This window comes from Lissotriton helveticus, chromosome 4_1 (genome assembly GCF_964261635.1).
Source record: "Lissotriton helveticus chromosome 4_1, aLisHel1.1, whole genome shotgun sequence".
In the NCBI taxonomy this organism is placed as follows: domain Eukaryota; kingdom Metazoa; phylum Chordata; class Amphibia; order Caudata; family Salamandridae; genus Lissotriton; species Lissotriton helveticus.
In genome coordinates, this window is record NC_136063.1 from 975,906,482 (window position 1) to 975,928,457 (window position 21,976).

The 21,976-nt window shown below is 44.5% G+C and overlaps 1 protein-coding gene across 2 annotated transcripts in view; it reads right to left on the reverse strand.

Annotated features, from left to right (window-relative positions):
• Nucleotides 1-7,156: 7,156 nt before the first annotated feature.
• The window catches only part of OTULIN (OTU deubiquitinase with linear linkage specificity), a 364,512-nt gene continuing 349,692 nt past the window's right edge, over nucleotides 7,157-21,976 (reverse strand). For both annotated transcript variants that reach the window (XM_078687593.1, XM_078687594.1), the window contains 3 exons: nucleotides 18,464-18,592; nucleotides 15,028-15,297; nucleotides 7,157-8,662 (listed from right to left, as the gene is read on the reverse strand). In XM_078687593.1, the coding sequence (XP_078543719.1) occupies nucleotides 8,465-8,662; nucleotides 15,028-15,297; nucleotides 18,464-18,592 (597 nt within the window). In that variant the 3' untranslated portion in view covers nucleotides 7,157-8,464. The remainder of the gene's footprint in view (nucleotides 8,663-15,027; nucleotides 15,298-18,463; nucleotides 18,593-21,976) is intronic.

The following is a 21,976-nucleotide window of genomic DNA, read 5'->3' on the forward strand; positions in this document are numbered from 1 at the left end:
GGAAACAAGCTTCCGGGGACCGGTTTCTGGCATTGCAGCCGTCTTCGGCCCGGCTTGCTTGAATCCTGATGGTGCAGTGAGCAAGGTACTCACATCTGAGCATTCCCTTCCACACTTGTGGTGGCCAAAACGATTCATAAAGGGGGGTAGTGACGGACAGAGTATCTGAATTAGGCAGAACACTCCTACCCAGTCAAAAGATCAGGGCTTGATCCATCACCGTTTTTTAGCTCACTGCACCATCCTAAAAACGGTGATGGATCAAGCCCTGATCTTTTGACTGGGTATGAGTGTTCTGTTTAATTCAGATGCTCTGTCCATCACCACCCCCTTTTTCTGAATCGTTTTGGCCACTATAGGAGTGGCAGGGTGTGCTCAGACATGAGTCCCTTGCTTACTGCACCATCAGGATTCAAGCAAGCCGGGCCGAAGACGGCTGCAATGCCAGAAACCGGTCCCCGGAAGCTTGTTTCCTTTCCAGCAAAGAATTGGTTTGGTAGTTTGGTCTGCCCTGTTCCCATGTTGCACTGGGCCAGACTAATTTGCATAAAGCCAGGTTCTGAACTGGGATGGTGCAGTGAGCTAAAAAACGGTGATGGATCAAGCCCTGATCTTTTGACTGGGTAGGAGTGTTCTGTTTAATTCAGATGCTCTTTCCATCACCACCCCCTTTTCTGAATCGCTTACCATTTATGGCAGGTCCGCGATATTCAAAATGGTGGCCCTCCCCAGATTATTGTACCAGTTGCAAAATCACCCATATCCAATCTCTGCCTCGTGGTTCCGGCAGGTTAATGCGGCACTGGGTCAGTTCCTATGGGCCCCAGGGGCCGTACGGGTTGCGGTGCGTACCTGCTTCCTGTCCACGTACTGTGGGGGGCTGGCGACTTCGTATATACTCTCCTACTATCAGGCGTCACACCTCCTGGTTCTTAATGACTGGTGGTATGGGGATCGGAGTGATCCGGCGTACGCACTGGAACGTTTCCTAATGGGAGATCACTCGCTCCATACTCTCCTATATGCGGCACGGTTGCGGCGGCCCCTGCCGCCTAGCACGCAATTGATATTCCAGCTCTGGAGACAGGCCCTGAGGCGGATGGGATGGTGGGGTACCCTGACGGGTGAGACCCCCCTCTGGCGCAATGTTAGGTTCCCGGGCTTGGCGGCGCTTGGAGGCTTTGGGGGTTGGGATAGCATAGGTATTTCCAAGTTAGGAGATGTGTTGACGGGGGTGACACTGAAGTCTTTTCAGGAGTTGAGTCAAGAATTCTGTATGCCCTGTACCCAGTTTTTCCAATATCTTCAATTCCGTCATGCGATCTCACCCTGCCTCGTAGGTTTGGAATCGCTTCCTGAGTTTAGCCCCTTGGAAGCCAAAGTTTTTATGGGAGACTTGGGGCCTAAGAAGATTTCCAGTATATATCGATCTCTGGTCACGCATTGTTCCCCCTCACTGCAGAAGTTGCGGGACAACTGGGAGGCAGATGTAGGGACTCTAGAAGAAGAGGACTGGCGAGAGGCGTTGGCCGGGCCCCGGAGTGCGCCCATCTCCATGCGCCTCCAGTTGATACAATTCAAATACCTCTATAGGGTATACTTCACTAGATATCGGCTGTGGCGGGCAGGATTGATAGGTTCCCCGGATTGCTTGAGATGTGTGAGAGCCTGGGACATTTATGCATACGGTATGGGGCTGTCCGGTGTTGGCTAGATTTTGGAAAGGGATCTGGGATTGTCTGTCCGAAGTCCTGGGATGGGACCTCCCCCGTACTCCACAGCTAGGCCTCCTGGATGGAAGGGGTGGGAGGGAACATCTACAAACGACACTTATTGTTGTTGGGCCTCACTCTGGCTAAGCGGGATGTGGCCAGAGCCTGGAAGGATACTCGAGCTCCAACGATTGTAGCATGGAAAAGGGGGCTAGACTTCTGTATGGGTCTGGAGGGACCGGTGTTTGTAGCCCGGGGTTGTCCACGGAAACACTTCAAAATTTGGAAGAGGTGGGCTGATTATAGAGGCCTGGAGCTGGAGCCCCCGGATGACAGAGATCCCCTGGTAAATGAGGATTGAGATATTGTTGATGTGTCCACACTTTGGGTTTGGTTGCACCACATGAACGAGCATAGGAAGAAAGCTGACCATGCGACGGGGGGGGGGTTAGGGAGGAGAGGGAGGGGTGGGGTTTCCTTCTATGTTTGCTCCTGTTATAATTTCTTGACCGCTTGTTTTGAAAATGGATTGTGATTTCTGTATGGCAGTTTTATGAGTCCTGCAGTGATCTCTGGAGTGCCGGGACCTGCATTATATGTGCAATCCTTAATAAAAGATGATTAAAAAAAAAAGTGTTCCTAACAGCCAATAATACGCAACAGCTGTATCCCATATAAGAGCAAGGCCAATCTGAGGTTTTTAAATAACAATGCAGTTAAACTGCATTGTTTTACTAGCCAACTTCATTTCAGTTTTTACTTTTAAATAATAGGTTTGTAAAACGGTCTTGCACTGTTTACTATGCTGCGTTTATTTTAAAACTTAAATGCCTATTTTTAAAAAACATGCTCGGAAGCAGTCAAATTAAACAAACAATCATTTGCAAAGCAATAGGTCTCGCAGTTATACGCGTTTAAGCTATTGACTTTGCAAATAACAATGCTTTTTTATTTTTGTTTTCTTTTTAAAAACCCCATTAAAAGGCATTGTTATTTACAATGCCAATAGCTTAAACTCGCGTAACTGCGAGACCTATTGCATTGCAAATGCTTGTATAGAAGCTGCCTATCAGTCTAAGGACACTGAACCTCTAAGAATGGATGTTAGGAAGGCTCTGACGGACGTGACTTTCTTTTCAGGTCATCGTCAACAGTAAACAAGACCATGCCGCCTTACTCTTTCGAGCATATTCCGTATATACCTTATACGCATGAGCTATAATCTTACATGTATTGGATGGGAGGATACATTGTGGCGTCGAGCTTTGACACGCCCCTCAAGGTGCCAAGCTTTGACATGCCCCTCAAGGTGCCAAGCTTTGACATGCCCCTTAAGGTGTCAAGCTTTGACACGGCCTGCCCCTCGAGGCGCCAAGCTTTGGCACGCCCCCGAGGCGGCAAGCTTTGGCACACCCCTCGACCCCCCTATGCTTTCACTATAGTAACTATAATTCGCCTCCATTTAGTAAATATAACCTGCACCCTCCACGCAGTGTTGTCATAAATCAGATCTTTTAGATGTTATCAGTGACATCATCAATGTGACGAGTGATCTAATATATGGTTCACGGCAGCAGCTCAAGTTATTGTTACTTGGGATAACTATAACTGGTGAGTGTTCAATGCCTTATTGAATCTCTAAGGCCATCAATGACTGAATAGGCACTTTTATTTGGAAGCCAGGCCTATTGGCATTGTCGAGGCTTGTTTACATATTTCTACACGTACATCCTTTTTCCCAGCCTGAATCCACTTTCAAAAACTGACACATGCAGTTGTTAGGACCTCACTTGACTGCCTCTCCATTATCAATCCTTTCACGTCAACAGCTGAGCTGTGCTGACAGAATAGGAAGCTAAACAAAGAATTATATTTACTATTTAATCTACATATAACAAGTGCACGTGCCAACACTAAACAGTGGGTCTTGGAACATCCTCCCCATTTTTCAACCATAAAATCCATCCCTATTTTGGAACCAGGTTCGATGGCAGCACCAGTGGTTCCAATGCTCCTCATGTTTATGGTGCATATCTCTGTGGTGCGAGGGCCTTTATTGCATGGTATTCTATTCTATAATGCACGCATCGCTTCATACCCCTGAAGAGACTATGAAGAACTCCTGGGTCAGTCGAAATAAACACAAACTAGCTGCTAGCAGGCAGCTCTCTGAAGCGTCTAGAAGCAATTCATACTATACTATATGCAACTTAAAATTTTAATCCACAAAAAGTGTGGACGACTGCCAGTTAGATGAGAAGAACAGAAATTCAAATACATACAGACCGAAACATCAAAAACTGTATTCATAAAACCAGGTGTCAGTTTACAAAGGTGTCTACTTACAAACTCTCCCTTCTCTCGCTCGCTCTGTCAGGCAGCCGCCTGTCCAGCAAGAATAGCCTTATTCGGCCCTATCTACTCAGATCCATCGCCACTTGTTTTTTCACCCACTTTCACACTTGTCACTGCGTCTGTGGACTGACTGAGATTCTGCTGTCAAGTGAACAGGAAAAGTGTAAATACCATAGCTAGTAATATGGATGTCCGTTCAGAAAATTAACATGATAGATTTATTTATTTATAAAGTTTTATATAGCGCGAACAAGATCCCGAAGGATATGTAGCGGAAGTTACATCACACGCCTTTGATCTTCCCAAAGGTATCCCTGAGTGACCCCTTCTCTTACCCATGCCCCCAAGAGCTCCCCATTTGCTACTGAAAGACGCGAAGTAAAAAATAAATGTAAAATACCTTTAAAACAAGGTCATTTAGCTGGGTGGGAATGTGACAATGCTTCCACAGAGTGTGGATTCCTTTCCTTCTAATCCAACAATCCCCATAAACTATGGCCACACCCTGATGCTCAGTACCATCCCTCAGGGCCATACAATACCCACAACACAGACCCATGACCTCCAGCCCGCCCACCCCCGGATTCGCCTCGATTTTGACGCCCGCTTGCAGTCCTCTGTGCCGCCTGCCCTGCAAGAAGTGTGGGACGATGTGTTCAGCATGAGGCTCCGAGTCACTGGAGTGCCCAGGGGGAAATGCCAACTGTCGAGGCTCACTTTTGGGGGCTCTCTTGCGTAGAAAGCCACCGTCTGACGGGCCCCACCTCTCCCGCTCTGCCTGAGCTCGCGCCTGCTCCCCAACTGGGCTGCGCTGCTTTCCACCCACACCGCCTCTTTGCAGTGTAATCGCGGCGATGGCTGGCAGTTTGTGTAGGAGGCCGGTGTAGGAGGAACGGAGATCTTATTCCAAGGCAGCGAAGGGAGTTGTAATCTGCGGACCGAGGCAGACCCGTAGGAGGACGAGAGCAGAGCAGAGAGTGTGGGACGCTAGAAGTGCGACCAAACGAACTGGAAAAGAAACGCAACCTAAGTCAACAAGACGCCATGAGCGTGCACATGGGCTGCCCAGGCACCCTCGCTCGCAAAAGTGAAAGCGTGGGGAAGCGCGAGAAGAGACGCTGCTAACGCCGCCGTACACGCTCACAGCGCATGTCTCCAAAAGCGCGCGTTCACAGCGCATGTCTCCAATGTGTTTCCAATGTGTTTACACGCTCGTGCACCTCTCCTGTCCCACTTCGCTAAGCGAGTCGGCAACAATAAGTCTCGCTTAAGCGAGCAGCGCATGGCACTGCATTGGTAGGCGAGACCTAATAAACGAAGCAAATACGTTTTCTCTTGAAAAATGTTCTGGGGATCCACCCAGAGAGAGAATTATTCGAAGGATCATTAATATCAGCGAGGAGATAAGGTTGTTTGCTTTTAACCAAATCCTTGGTACAAAATCCCATCCATTGGCCAGAGCAGAGCTGCGCGCCTTGTCTGAGAATCTGCTCACATGAAAGGCTTGAATTCTAACATATTAACTACGCTTTGATCCTACGACTGTCAGTAAATGAGTTCCACTGAGTTGCAATACATCTGTTCTATCCAGAACTTAGCAGCAGCTGTTTGGTAGAAAGTATTACATAGTAAGCCTACAAAGGCATGGAGTCGATTGGTGTGAGTAGAACCAACAGGTGTACACCTATCAATCACACACGCTATTCTACTCTGCTGTACTTGAACAATGCATGATCTAGGAATATATTGACGTTCCCAACCCTCACTTTTTCAGCTCCAAACCAGGAGGAAGAAGCAACATTTTGCAGGCATTGGATACAAAATAAATATGGGTATTGGTATTTGGATGGCGCACACCTAGTGAGAGAGCAATGGAGTGCTAAACAAGATTGCAAGCCCCATTCACGATAAGGCAGAACATTTGAGGGACACGATTTTATCAAGTGGAAATCTATTGTTTTTCTGAAGAGAGGAGTCTTCAGCTCCTTTCTAAATTTCAGGTGGCTAGGGCCAGTGCAGATGTTGTTCTACTATTCGGGCTCACATACAGTGAAAAACAATCTTCTCAGTTTCTCTTTCGCTGAGTTTCTTGTTTCCAGTCTGGTGATGTACCAGCTTCTAATGAAGCAATGTCCATCTGAGGTAGTTAATTTTGTTGCCAGATGTGCTAATTCTGCTGGCAAGAAGAGTTGGTACCAAGCTGTCTTGTTTTCTTGGCAATGCGTTCTTTGAAGGACGGGTTGTTGTCAAGTGAGAATCCGGTAATGAACATCAACTGATGAATGAGGCCATCAAGCCAAATGTTACCAACTAACACTAAAGGTGGTATGACACGAAATATCAGTTTACATGCCCAGCACTAGCTGATGCTCACCATAACAGAAACCCCTCAATACTGTTAAATGGTTCCATCTAAATCATGAAACTTAATGGGGCAGTTAGTGCCCCATTCCAAATTGCTGCTGGAAGAACATGAAGTTTAGGGGGTGCTAAATGGCCACAAGACAATGCCAGGGCACGATTCTAATTTAAAATGTATTAGAGTCTCTCATCTACGGGTCCTTCCTCACAGGCATTCCACTACCTAAGCATAAACATGGGAGAGAACTTGTGGTAGCTGAAATTTGGGTAACTGATAAAGATTAAGTCCACCTGGCAGGCTCATCCACACCAACATGAGAAATTAAAAACTTCAACTACTGAGAGGTTTGCAGCAAGAAGTGCTTAATTTGTAAAAGAATAAGTGCCAGACTTCAAAACTCTGCTCAGAAGCTGATGGGCTGTGCTATTACTTGTCAGGGAGCCTAATTCAAGGCTGCGTAGTCTTGAATCTACCCCCATCCTCTTTAATCCACTACCAGACCCTCCCTGCCCCTTTATAGCACTCTTGCAGGTCAGGTCCCTTCTTTTTCTGACGGACTTATCACTTTTTTAGTTTTTCCCTCTCTTGCTCTCAGTAAATGTCGGATGAGGAAAAAGATTAGGGGGGGGGGGGGGGGGGGGGCTGAGTTACAACTGCAAAAAATTCAAGCGCAGACAAAAAGAACCAGCAGTGCAGTATGACCAACAAATGAGACAAACAACACAAACAAGAGAGAACCAGGTATTTACTTCACATCCTTCATGCCATTGATGTTAATATAAAGTATCATTGGTTGTGCATGGAAATAAAACCTCCTACTTGAGCAGGAAGAGGACCTGCTGCACTAGAAAGCATCAGAGTCAACGTCTGATCTATCGAGCGCTGAAACCCATTTGTCCTAAAGATGTACATTACACAAAAACAATAAATTACTTTCGATCTTCCCAATACCTTACCTGAAAAACCTCGACACAAAGTTGTTTCCAAAATAGAGTATTTTTGTTCTGTCTGAAAAGTATGAACTGAATACTGAGAATGAAAGCAAGGCATTCTGCAGTAAGACGGTGAAACAAACCAATGATATGGTCACCAGAAAAAGCGAGTCGTCAGGAAAGCCTAGGAAATGCTTATATCTTGTACAAGGCTACTGCAAAAGGTTATGATGGGAACATCAAATCTTAAAACTGATTCTATGACGGGCTAGTCACTATTGAACTTTCTCACAGAAGTAGAAACAGAGATTCAATGCTTCAGCACAGAACAAATGTGCGAAGAAACAAGAATAGTAGCAATGGAATGTGCCATCCTGTGGGACTCAGCAGCTTACCATGTCAGCACAAGGACTCAACAGTTTAGCATGACAGCAGTAGCAGAGGAGATATTAAAGATTAAAAGAAATTTCCTATTGATTAGGGAACATCATAACCACTGTTCTAAACAGCAGCAGCAGACATTAAATATAGCTGACCTTTGCAAACACAACTTACACTGCATACAAACTGGGCACCTAAGCACTCTACATACGGATCCCACTCACACAAAGGATCAAATTCCAGTACAAGATCACAAACACCCTAACTGTACATAAGATCATGGCGTCCAGCGTATTCATCGAAGGAAATTTGTGTTTAAGTGAGGGTAAGAGGAAGAACGAATGAGGAAGCTTTCACCAGCCCAAAAATAAGATGCTCAATAGAAATGTACCCTTGCCACAATTCATACTATACTGAACTTCAAGACCGTTCAACTCAGCAAAAATCATTTTCCAAACTGGATTCTTCAAAAATGTCCGAATCTTTGTATCCTTAAATTATTTTGTGTATGTTGTATTGTTGCTCATCCTAGTTGGGGTGAAAACGTCAGAGGAAACTGGAATCATTAAACATTAAAGGTTTGAAATGAAGGTCATGCACAATGTCAGTGTTTCACTTGTTAATGGCTATTTTAGCATCCACACCAATGAAGAGGGTACAGTGCACTTTAATCAATCTGGGTTTGGGGGAAAAAAGTAGAGGTGTTTATTTTCAGGAGTAAATCATGTTTCCAATTCTTGCGTCTGAAGAATTCCGACTGGGACATTGTAGTGCCGATCATCCTCAGTTATAAGGGATACCACAGGCCAGTCTTCCTGGTCGTTGGGGTAAAGAGTTATGAATTCATCTGTATCATGTTTGTAAAGTCGATACACCTTGATTGTGTGCTGCACTGTGTATCCAAGAAGGAACATTTCCACCTAGGATGGAAAAGATAAAACTGTTTATTTTAACAACATTAACAGTTGGAAAGAGACAAACGGAGTAATCAGGCTGGAGAAATGGGCGTTCAAAATGTTTTATACAGACATTAAACATTCATCATGAAAATTATTCCTTGAAATCAACATTCTGTAAACGCTATGTACCCCATTAACAATTATACTATTTATTACTTGAAATTTGGTGAATACATTTTACTTATTTAAAGTGTTTTATAGTGCTTTCAAATTTAGCATCCCAGGTGTGTCAAAACAATTGCTTGTGATTTAATAATTACATGGATTAGAGATTTGTGCATAAACGACTGATTAAAATGAGCCCAGTGTTAGAAATATTTATCCTCAAATAATGCTCCCATCAATTTTAAGTGGTGTAGTGAGGATGAAAAGAGGGAGTGGGTGGAGTTACTTATTACTGTATTACGGGTGAATTTAGTTAGCACATGGGAATTCAATTTTGTAAGGAGTGGAATGGCATTGGTAACACGTGCCAAATTCAGATTATAGTTATAGTACAATCTGATCCAATGTAAGTCTACTGTTTTGCTTCATCCAAGTGTTGTATTCTGAGTTGTCTAGTTTGGTACGGCAATTCAGCCACAGTGGAAGTTCATCTAAGATGGAGTCTGTCTCTCAGGTGCTTTCTTCAATTGGTGTAAATGTGCGAGACCTGTGGGGATTGTATAAGGCTTGAGATATGCTCAGGTGGATTTCGGTTTGTCATATGCCATAATGAGTTGGCTGGGAAGTGGGGCTGTGCAGGTTGGGGATGTGAAAGGGGAGGCTCATCTGCATTCTGAGTGCTCATCTACCTACATTCTGAACACTCATCTGCATTCTCATGGATCTTTCTTTGAGCCTTTTACTCTAACGTATATCTGGCTCCCCTCTTCTCGCTCATTGCCAAATGGGAAATAAAAGCTAATTCCTACGCGGACGATACCCAGTTGGTATTCTCCTTCAAGAACCACTCAGTTAGCTCCTTCTCCAGATTCAGTGGATGTCTCAAGGACATCTCCAGCTGGTTGAACAATAATTAGTTAAAGCTTACCGCAGAGAAAACTGAGAGGCAAATGTCCCAGCTATATTAGGAAACAAATTCTCCCCTATCTCAAACGCGCTCATTAAGATCGAACTCCCAGACTTTGCTTTGCGTACTTCGAAATGCAAAGGCACGCACGCACTGGTGGTAGATATTTTACGATGGTTGTGATCAGATTATGGAACTCTCTTCTGGTTAAACTTCGCCTAATACAATCTGAATTGGAGTTCAGGAAAGCGCTGAAGACCTGGCTGTTCAGCCAGAGCAAGACCTCCGCCAAATTCTCTCTCCTGCTTGCCTGCTATAGTGCAAGTACACCTCTGTCTAAGGTAGTTGTTGCGCTTCATAAATGTATTATTATTATTATTATTAATTAATCTTCAATAGGTCGTGTCCTGTCCACACACAAAGCACTGATTCCCCCCAACTCCCTCCCACAGATAGCCTGAAAAACAGGACGTGGTTGAAAGAGATCCTTGAGCATTTCAGAGAGCTGTTTTGAAGTCAAATCCTACACCAAAGGCACTTTTATGTATAAGTACTGGGTCCCTTTGATGTAGGGGATGACTTCAAAACAACTCTAAAATGCACAAGGATTTTGAACTGAACCTCTGTCAGAAGGACGGGTGTGCTGCCTTAAGGATTCAACTGGACTGCTTATCTGGATCAGCCGATAGAGAGCTAGACTCTGCCTTCCCTCCAAGTGATTTCCAAGGGCTTGATGGCTGGCTTCCTGTTTTCTGAAGTCTCAGGGACACAAAAGACTTCCTGTAATTCTACTGATGCTGCTGGACTCTGCCTTCTGCGAGTCCTACACTTGCCTCAGGTGCCCTCTCCAAGTTCTGTGCCTCAGAAGTGGATTCTACAGCTGGTTTGCTACAAAACCAATACACTGTCACTTTTGCGCCGATCTGTACAGACGCATTGCCCTCCGATGCCAAGGCTGTTCAACGACAGCGATTCTGCAGCCTGCGCAGCCCAACGATGACTCTCTGCATGGTTCGATGACAACGCATTGCCTTAACCTCAGTGAAGCTCGATGACGATGCAAGATCCCAACTACATAGAAAATATCAAAGCATTGTGCCCTGAGCGTCAATGCTTTGCTCCTTCCAAGGTACGTTCTCAGCGGGGACAACAAGGAGGTGACTGGGCTGTTCCTAGAAGACGTGAGGGAGGGAGAGAACCGGTGATGTAGATGGAGGGGGAGGGGGAGAGAAGGGAAGTGCCGGTCACGAGGGAGGGGTCTGTGCTCAAGTGGACAAACACCCCTGGGTATCCAATGTGTTGGATTTAGTTGCCTCACACACCCTTGCGAGTGTCATGCTTCATCATCGGCGTTGCTCCTCGTCGGGCAGGCGGTGCAATGCCCAACGGGCTCACCTCAAGGAGGGGCTCTTTGTCGGAGATCTTCTATCCAACTGCCTTATGGTGAAGTGCGGGTGAGGGGCCAGTAATAAGTAGAAGGTGCGGGTGAGAGTAAAAAGTAGCTCAGGGTACCGGAGACAATTTTATTCTGGTGGTCCCCTGCCACTAGTAAAATCAGGGATAGCCAGTATTCATGGGAACAAAGGTTTCCCAGTGTGAATCAAGGCTAAAGGTGCAAAAATTGTGGTCAACATGTTTCTCGCATCTAGTTTATCAACTGCGATTCTTCAGGACCTATATATAAAGAAACCTACAATCTACTAAAACATGATCTAATCAAAAGTATCAGTTTAAACAAGACACATCTGTTGTACTACCTGTCTGACACTGTTCCTACCTAGGGGTTAGGATTGCGGGGTGTCAACAGTACCCGGCGGATCTGGCATCGGGCCTGAAGCCAATGTATTTGGGTTCTAGAAGCCTGTGCCGTAGCCTTCTGCGCCTACCCTTCACGCCGGGTCCGGATAGTCAACTCCGGACCCGGCGTGAAGGGTAGGCGCAGAAGGCTACGGCACAGGCTTCTAGAACCCAAATACATTGGCTTCAGGCCCGATGCCAGATCCGCCGGGTACTGTTGACACCCCGCAATCCTAACCCCTAGGTAGGAACAGTGTCAGACAGGTAGTACAACAGATGTGTCTTGTTTAAACTGATACTTTTGATTAGATCATGTTTTAGTAGATTGTAGGTTTCTTTATATATAGGTCCTGAAGAATCGCAGTTGATAAACTAGATGCGAGAAACATGTTGACCACAATTTTTGCACCTTTAGCCTTGATTCACACTGGGAAACCTTTGTTCCCATGAATACTGGCTATCCCTGATTTTACTAGTGGCAGGGGACCACCAGAATAAAATTGTCTCCGGTACCCTGAGCTACTTTTTACTCTCACCCGCACCTTCTACTTATTACTGGCCCCTCACCCGCACTTCACCATAAGGCAGTTGGATAGAAGATCTCCGACAAAGAGCCCCTCCTTGAGGTGAGCCCGTTGGGCATTGCACCGCCTGCCCGACGAGGAGCAACGCCGATGATGAAGCATGACACTCGCAAGGGTGTGTGAGGCAACTAAATCCAACACATTGGATACCCAGGGGTGTTTGTCCACTTGAGCACAGACCCCTCCCTCGTGACCGGCACTTCCCTTCTCTCCCCCTCCCCCTCCATCTACATCACCGGTTCTCTCCCTCCCTCACGTCTTCTAGGAACAGCCCAGTCACCTCCTTGTTGTCTCCACATTTGGGGCTGAGACTGTGGCGAGACCTTCCATTCCTTCCCTTGTGAATGGTAATTTCAGCCCGACTGGATCGCATTTGGTCCCATCCTTTCCCCTACTTGTTGCTACACGTTCTCAGCGGGCCCAGCGCGGGTTCTGTAGCCGGCCTGCCTTTGATCGCAGTTGGCCTGAACTATGGATTTGCACCGGTCCATCGCAACGTCGAGTAACCTTTTGATCGCCAGTGACTTCTAAGCACAGTTTCCGCAGTTACTTTTAACAATTCATATCTCGACTTCTACTGATTGATTATTTTCCCGTTTTGGTCTGGTTTTACTCAGCTAAACATTCTCTATTATTCTAAACCTGTGCTGAGTCTTTTTGTGGTATATTTATTGTGTTACTGTGTGTTTTGCACAAATACTTTACACATTGCTGCTTTAGATGAGCTGGCTGCTCTGTGCCAAGCTACCAAAGGGTATGCATAGGTTATCTTTTAGTGTGTATCTAGCTGGTGGGGAGTCCTGCCTGGCCTGGTCACTTCCATAAACCAACCAGGAACCCCATTTTTAACACCAGGTATGCTCTAAAGTGGTGAGAAAGGCGTTCGTACCGGCATCACGCCAGGAAAGTGACAGAAGGCGTTAATATCAAGGAGGTTTTGAGGGGGATCATGAACTTAGGGAGCCTAGTGAGAAGAAAATAGCTCGACTATTGTAGTACCATGTTTACTGGGGCTACAAAAAATATCTTTGGCAGCCTTCAGAAATACAGATTTTCACTGTATGCGCTGTATTGGCTGCATCAGCAAGGTGTTTTTCTCTGCTGCCATGGGCTTTGTATGGTGTGGCATAAGTGCAGAAATCCAGCTGTCTCTCGGGGGAATAATGTAAAAATGTCCTAGGGAGACAGTTGAAAAGCCCAATGATAAAGCAGACCATCATGTGAGTGAGGGTGTGTCCACTTTTGGATTTTTCTTTTTCCCTGTTTTAAAATGCTCACAGACCATAGGTCATTCCGCGAGGACCAGTAACCCCAAACTTGCTGTAAGGAGAAGAGAATCTAACACTACAAAGGCCATTACTAGCTCTATGATATTTGTAGACAATTCTGCAGAAAGCAAACAAACTGGCACTATCATCACTTCTCTGTGGCACCTGAAAGTTAATTAAGTAGACTGAAGGGATCTGTCCAAATCTTGGCTAAGGGATCTGTCCAAATCTTGGCTAAGGAATCTGACTGAGAAATCTGGTAATCTGGTCTGAATTAGGAACATTTTAGACCAACAGTCTGGTGGCAGAAAAACTAGCGCACGCTAGGTATTGGAGTATCACCACCTCTCCCAATCTCCTCCTCCTTGTGTAAGGCACTAATCTTTAATAGAATGCTTATGCAATTGAAGTTTTAGCTGGTAAGCTGTAAAAGTCAAGTAAAATGTAGCTTTGGCCCACATCCTTTATCAAGCGGACACATTTCCTTACTATACTGGCTTGACCTGATCCAATTAATCATTGAAATTAGGGGTTAGCGGAATAATCATTTCCAGTTTGTACTGATTTTTCAGAGCGAATGTGCTACAGGCGCTAGATCACAGCACAATCAAGGCAACGCTGACTATCAGAAACTTTAAGCGGGTCCTTTGGCACAATATCAACCAGCCAACCATAGCATATGAGGCTTAAATTGCCTTCCTGCTACCCCCAACTGGCTTCACATAGAGGATGTACAATGACAGCAGCTGGATCCTAATGACACATCTTGGTATTAGTGGCTACCCAAGAAACAGGTTTGGGTGGTATATTCTATATGAAGTTGCGTAAATGGTTTTAGTACCCCTTTCGGCCACAGGTCTGCCATTTTGAATACCTAGATCCGTTTCTACAATCAGATCATTAGGTTTCAATCAAGAGTGGGTCTAATAGGTTATTCCCTACTTGCCTATGCTCAGACATTCAATTTTGCTTGATGTGCAGCCCAGTAAAAATATTGGAAGGCAGGTATGCGTTCTCCCCCAGTGTGCTGCAAACTATAAAATTAGTCCATGAATACTAGACGCCTTTTACCCCACTGTAATCCTCTGAAGTTATTTCTAATTTTTTGAATAACTGAATTGGTACCTTTAATGGCTACATTTCGTAGCACATAGAAAACTTAAGCTACACCAGCGTCTTAATTATTGTAGCAGCAGCCAATGAAGAAAGATATTAGAAGCCTACGTCAGAGGATAAGATGCTTCATTTTAGATGGGCACATATAAATCAATTTGAAGGTGTATTTAAATTTTTGGGGAAAGCCAATACCTGCATCCTGATTCAGGCTTGCATTCCACAGTACTCCCAATGAGTTGTGAAGCTAGGATCCTGACTGCAATCCACTGTGTTACCAATCAGATGATATGGTAAGATTCCAGATTCAGGCTGCTCGCAGCAGTGTTCTCAATCGGTTGCAAAAGTAGGATGTTGCTCCAGGCTGCATGCATCAGTTTTCCCTTGGTTGTGAAGGTAGGAGAGGAGTACAGCAGACTATGCTGTTGTAGTAAAATGATTGCTCACTATAATATCAGGCATGGCAACCAGCAGTTAAGGGACAAAAAATAAACCTCATTAAAAAAATTATTTGACCCAAATACCAACCACAAAAAGATGGATAAGCCTTACCTGTTCAAGGCCTCCTGTGTATCCCACTTGATTCAAGTGGTTCTCCATAAACTCCTGAGGATTACTAGAGGTGTTGCGTGCAAAAAGCAACCAGGAGAACATTGGTACTTCTTTCCCCTCCAGGTTGTCATTATATAAATCAATGGCTTTGCTCAGCATTAGAAATTTCACAGCTTCGTACAGGCAGTAAGCTTCATGTTCATTTTGAAAAACGTCATCACACGCTGCTTGCTTGTCTGCCGGGATGTCTATTTCACTTAGTGTCTGCCACTGCAACAAAAATATGTGTTGTTAAAGCATTATTTGTCATTGTCCAAATGCAAGGTTGCATGTTCAAGGAGATTAAAATAAAAAACATGCAAACAATCAGGTTCTAAAGTAAGTGTCATATATGAAGATACATTTCACCTCATATATTCCTACGTTTAGATCATTTACAAGATATCTGCAAATACATATATCTGTTCCCCAAGATGTGGTCATCTTTAGACATGTCTGCTACATCCATACTTACTTCTGAGTTGATTTTTTATTATCTGCCACATACAGTGTGCTCTGCAGGACCTATCTCAATAATAATTCCTGTTTTAATAACTGATTGTCTTGCCAACTAAGACCTCACTCATTGCTCAGTAATTGACTCTGCTAATTTTGGAGCAAAAACGCAAATTTGATTTACTGACTGTGCAGCTTCCAATATTTACGTTTATTACAGGCACTCTAAGATAAGGTATGGAAATAGATGCTGTATATGCCTTCTTCAAAAACAAGCGATGTGATAAATACAAAAAGCGTGTGTGGTCTACACAGATTGTTTACTTTGGAAATACTAAAGCCAGTGTCGGGGCTTTTGATAAACATGCCTCTTGTCAAAGGAGAAATTAGTTACCTGTAAAACCAGTTCTCCAGCGCCGATATCTTTTATATAAAAACATGCTTGAATCATTCCCAGTCATCAGGCTGGGAATGCCTAGTAACTGTAAACTGCAAAAACTGTATTAAATTGGCCATAGACCTGAACAGCATTTGTTTAGTAGCACATCCAGAGCCTTCTTTCTTCTTTGGCCAAAAAGAGGCTCTCTTTTACAGCCTAAGAACTACTTTGTGTCTCTTTCCTTTGAATGAAAACCCTTGTGTGTAATTTTTGCTTCTACTTCCTGATGCTGCAAAGTTCCAGATGCATGATAAGTTAACAAAATGAGGGAAAGTTGGCAAGAGGGAACATAGGATTCATAACAGGAAGAATTGAAGAAGCCTACTATTGGATCATTACTAGCTCCTTCATCTTTCTTATACCAGTTTTTACTTTTCAAGGTTACATCAAGCATTAATGGCCCTCCACTGTGCATCCATACGATTTTTGCAGTACTCATTATGCCGACTTATTCAGCCAGTGACATAAGACAACCCTTATGCTTCATACAACCCTACAGGAGCCTCCTTCTTAGTAATGGAGAACAAACACTTAAGGGAGGTGTGAAAAACTTTGCACTCCAAAACAACTAATTTGGATACCATGCAGGATAATTTGACCCTGGCCGGAAAGTACTCCATAGCAAAGTTGTGGCATAGAATGCTTAGAGCCAAATTTATAGACATAGGTTCCATAAGCTGATTGTCAGCAGAATAACAAAAATTACTTCACATTCCCAAATGGATAAAGTAACCTAACGAAAATAAGTCTAAGGTAAAGAACGCCAGGTCACACGAAATGATTGTGTGGCAAATTTCCTTGAGAACCTGGCATAACCGGACTCAGTCTAGACAGCAGGAAGTATGCCCTGTGGAAGGAACAAAGAAATGTCTGTGTTTCGACCAACCAGGATCCATGCAAGGACGAGGCGAGGAGGCACCCAAGAGAGAGTGCAACTTAGTATGCAAATGAGGGACTACACGTGAGAATGAAGCCCTCTAAACCCTGCACAAGCTGCTTCTATATAATGGACTTTCAAATCATACCTTTGTTTATCACAAATATTATTCACATTGTATACTACAAAACTGCCCCAACAACAAAGGCGCCTGAACCATTAACCTAGGAAGGATTTGATCAGCATGAAAAATAGACTTGTTCTCCCTGAAATGTGACCAAAACCATCATACTACCTGGAAAACAAACTCGTTAGCCTGACTATTCACTCTACAAGGCAGCTTCTCGAGTAGGATGATTATGAGTCAGCAAAAGGTGGGCAAGATGAAGAAGACGGATGAACAGTGTTGCATGGAATAGGCCATCCACCATTACCGTTGCAGTGTTACAAGTGTCCCAAGGAAAAGAGGGTTGATCCAACATTTTCACCTAAAAAGATTTACAAAGGTATATCCAGAGAGTATGACGGTGTATCACTCACTGACCCCGCTACAACACCTGTCAAACCTGAAGTCTAGCTTTGCTATGCAGAACTGAGCAATGTATGCAAGGTCCCAATTTTGAACAGATCTGAAGAGCCTTGGATCGCATCACCTTTGAATATAGCTCACCAACCCTGGTGAACTCCTGGACCAATAAAAGCATTCAGGTGAACCAGCAACACATGCCACTTAAGAATCTTGAACCCAAAGACAGATGGCTTATACAAAACACCTTATGAATGTTCACTACTATTTGTCACTAAAAAAGAGCCTGGAAGAAGCATCAAATTACAGGATGCACCAAGAAATCATAGGGCTAAGCGCTCTTGTCTGAAAAGAAGCAATCACGGGGATTTTCTTTACATTAAAAAGCTCAAGGCTTCACAGGCTTCCTCTTCTACTGTTAAAACTTCTTTAAAGTCTGCAAGACAACAACATCAAAGAGAAATAACGACTGAAGACACATGCTATTCATAGAGCAGAATGGAAATGAGTCACAAAGCATTCAGTCGAGTCTCAGGGTGCTCAGACATATATTATAGACACATACCAAATGGACCAACTTTGGAGAGCAGATCTGTTGTTAGATGTAAAGCTACACAATAAATATTTTCTGAACATGGATTCAATCAATCAATCAAAAGATAAGTTTATTATGACCATTTGGCCTTTAAACTACATATTCCATCATATCACAGAATAAAAATACAATGATTAAAATTCATAAAATGCCTAAAAACCAATGTTATTATGTTCTCATAAAAACATATTTTTTGTAATAACACACTATAGGGGTAAAATACCTAAAAACTTCAATACATAAAATGATTACAGACCTTCTATTTCCATCAATGTATCACACCTTAGACCATCCTATTTCATTTCATTGTTCCATAAGAAATCTTTTGGCTACTTGTATAAACTTCGCCAAGGCGATTGCACACTCTAAGAACTGCATATCCGTAAGTAGCTCAATTGCTTGCAACCTTGTGCTTATTCCATATTTTAAAAAGAGTGGCCTTAAAATCATCCGCCTTACTGATATCAGTTTTGGGCAATCCATGAACATGGATTCAATACACACCTTTTCCTTTAGCAATTCCAGATTCTGCCTGATTTGCTCAAGGTGGGGATTCATTTGTTCTTCATCAAAACTGTACCGAAGTTTCCACTGCTTGATCCAGTCATACGTGCTTATTAGCTTAGCTGGCATCTATATGTATGGAAGAGGAAGAACAAAATTAGCCACTTGTTTGACAGCCATTATGCACAGAGCACCAGTTATTTTTAACCACCTCTCTTTCTACGCTGGTTGCGCTTTCTTCACTTTTATTTTTCTTCACTTGCACTCCTCCCTCTCACACTTTTACCAGTCTCTTTTCTTTTATCAATTTTTGTCTTTTTTGCGCTCCTCCACTCCCCTCTCCTTTGCCCTTCTGTTTATTTCATTTGAAAACATTTTGCCACCTTCTGCCTCTCTATTCGCTCCTCCATACTCTCACTCTTGACACGTGTTAGCCATCTCTCCTCTCTTTTGTGTACTTTACTGTTCCCTTTCCTTTTTTGAGCATTTTGCTGCTTTTTACTACTTTCTTTTCGCTCCCCCACTCCCTCAAGTTTTGGCCACCACTTTCCTCTTTTGTGCACTTTCCGTAGCTTTTTTCGCTTTGTTCTGCCACCACCTTTGCCTCTATTTCATTTTTCTTCTTTTGTGCCCCATTGCTGCATGTCACTGCTTTACCCACCTTGGGACACCCCTGTGCTGCACTCTGACCGGCTCCCTTATCTACCACAGCCTTACGCATGACTCCTATTGCACGCCCATCCCCATTTAGCCACATCCACTTCCCCACTGCTCTCCTCCCACTTCTTAATGGTGGATGTGAGCAGCAGGAGCACTGCTGGAATGTCAAAGGCGCACCAAAGGCAAGTCAGTATGAGGCCATCCGTGCCAATCTCGAGCTAGAACTCCCTGGTCGCTCATCATCGCAGGGCAGCCCAAAACACGACTTCACCACCATCCTCAACGTTGGGTCCCAGAAGCATCTCTCCACAGAGACAGCCCTGACAAACACCAAATGTGCATTCTCCTGCTCTGCCTACCACTTCTCTTGAGACACCGCTAGCACTCAGCACCCCGTCACAAAACTTGCATTCCTACAACGATCAACAGAAGAGACGCACCACACTCGATCCCAACTGACCTGCCCCCAGCTCAACACCAGAGAGATACAGAGAGTGAGAGAGAGAGAGATACAGAGAGTGAGAGAGAGAGAGAGATACAGAGAGAGAGAGAGAGAGAGAGAGAGAGAGAGAGAGAGAGAGATACAGAGAGAGAGAGAGAGATACAGAGAGAGAGAGAGAGAGAGATACAGAGAGAGAGAGAGAGAGAGAGAGAGATACAGAGAGAGAGAGAGAGAGAGAGATACAGAGAGAGAGAGAGAGAGAGAGAGATACAGAGAGAGAGAGAGAGAGAGAGAGAGAGATACAGAGAGAGAGAGAGAGAGAGATACAGAGAGAGAGAGAGAGAGAGAGAGAGAGATACAGAGAGAGAGAGAGAGAGATACAGAGAGAGAGAGAGAGAGAGAGAGAGATACAGAGAGAGAGAGAGAGAGAGAGAGAGAGAGAGAGACAGAGAGACAGAGAGACAGACAGAGAGACAGACAGACAGACAGACTCTGTCGCCAGTAAACAGTAGGGATTTCTTTGAGACAGATAGTGAAGGGAAGAAGTTAGATCTGACTAGGGGGAATCTGGCGTTTAGAGAAGAAGTCTTTCCCTATTTTCCTCCAAAATGCAGTTTTGAATCTCATCAGAATGCTGTGCAGAGAGCTGGACAGCCTACAGGTTTCTCTCTGGAAATACAAATCAGGGGTAGTGGGTGAAGTGACATCTCTGGACTGGGTAGGGAGTCCTACCTTTTAGAAATCGTCACCTCCATTTTTTTTAACCCCTACACAGTGAAGAACCTTTGAGAAGCACAGACAATCAGAAGGATTGACCCACAGCATGGATAAACCCAAGGTAGGAGTGGAGGGAGGTTACTGACTTATTTCTTGGACTTTTGTTGGACTCTATCTCCAGAGCTAATAGCACTAGCTACCCACCTCTTTTTTGTGGAAACTGCAAAGAAAGCTAGCTAGGAATCCTAAAGAATGGGGTCCCCCTTCTGGGTACTACAAGCTTTTGCTGGACACACAGGGACACTATAAAGGTGAGGGGCATACAGGGAGAGAGGTCTGCAATGATGACCATGGGGTACTGCTGTAGGAAGACCCCTGGTCAAGAGAAAAGCAAAGGAGAGCAAGAGAGCAGGTGCAAAACCTCTTACATGCACTGCTGATAGGTGGAGCAAGAAGTATTGTCCAGAGGTGTAAATAACTACAGAATGAGCCTTCCACAGAAAGCAGCACTAGAAACCTGAGGGCAAGGAGACTCCATAGGGACACTTCTGGTGCTGGACTGTGCTACCAGAAGCAAATGGAAAAAACTCCATTAGGAACAGACCAGAGATACCTTTATTTATCAAACCACTTGGGTGCTCTGCTGTCAGTGCCTGCAACAATGACCTACGGACCAGGGGCACCATTGGAGTAAAATAGATACCACGTGTAATCTTTTGTTTCATCGCAGGATGTCCTTGGCCATTATGGGCCCCCATGGGGATCAGCAAGAAAGTAAGGACAGTCACACTTATTTAGAACTTAATCTTTGAGGTAGGGGCCACCAGCAATCATACTGCCCCAGGAGCCTCTAAGCCTGATTGAGTTGCCCATTTTGGTTTCCCCAGACCACAAGCAAAGCCATCAGAGCTACCCTTCTCCCCAACCCGAGTCACACAAGACCAGATCAGCAGCAAGAGAGGAACAGTAGAGAAAGACTGCTTCACTACCAGTACCATGAACACAGTTCTTTGGCTGGCACAGTGCCAGACTATACCGCTCAGTGCGTGGGTACCCTACAAGGCCACTTCACATAAGAGGTAAAAAAGAAGGACCATCACAGCAGCTGCACCAAAACCTTCCAGTTGGAAGCGAAACACAGCCTTGGTTTGAAATTCTGTCCCATAGTGCGGTGGGCACTAATTGGAATATTGTCTTCATGGCACCTGAGGAAGAGCAGGAGCACCACAAAGTGTTTAACTGATTCCAGGGGACTGCTAGGACCAGCAGAGGCCCCAGAAGTGCCCCCGCCCTAATTATACAAAATGGCATCCAAACGGATGTATGACGTTACAACGCAGGCTATTACAAAGCCTGCCTTTACAACACGGTTTTTACATCGCATACCATTAAAACGCATAGCGCTTTTGGGTGTTGGATAGTGAATAGTTTAATTTACTATTCCAACTCCAGTCCCCGTGGACACTAGGGAAGGTTATTGGATAGTAAATTTACCTATTCCCTATCCCAGAGCGCCCCCCAGTGCAATGCGTTGTAATAGTTTGCGTTGTAATGACCGCGTTGTAATGGTAGTGCGTTGTAAAAGTTTCGTTGTAAGTGATGTTTACCCATCCAAACTCACCTTGGGTCTCACAGACATGACTCTGGGAGAGATTTTGCAACATTTAATGCAGTCCAGCACCTGACCTTGTGGT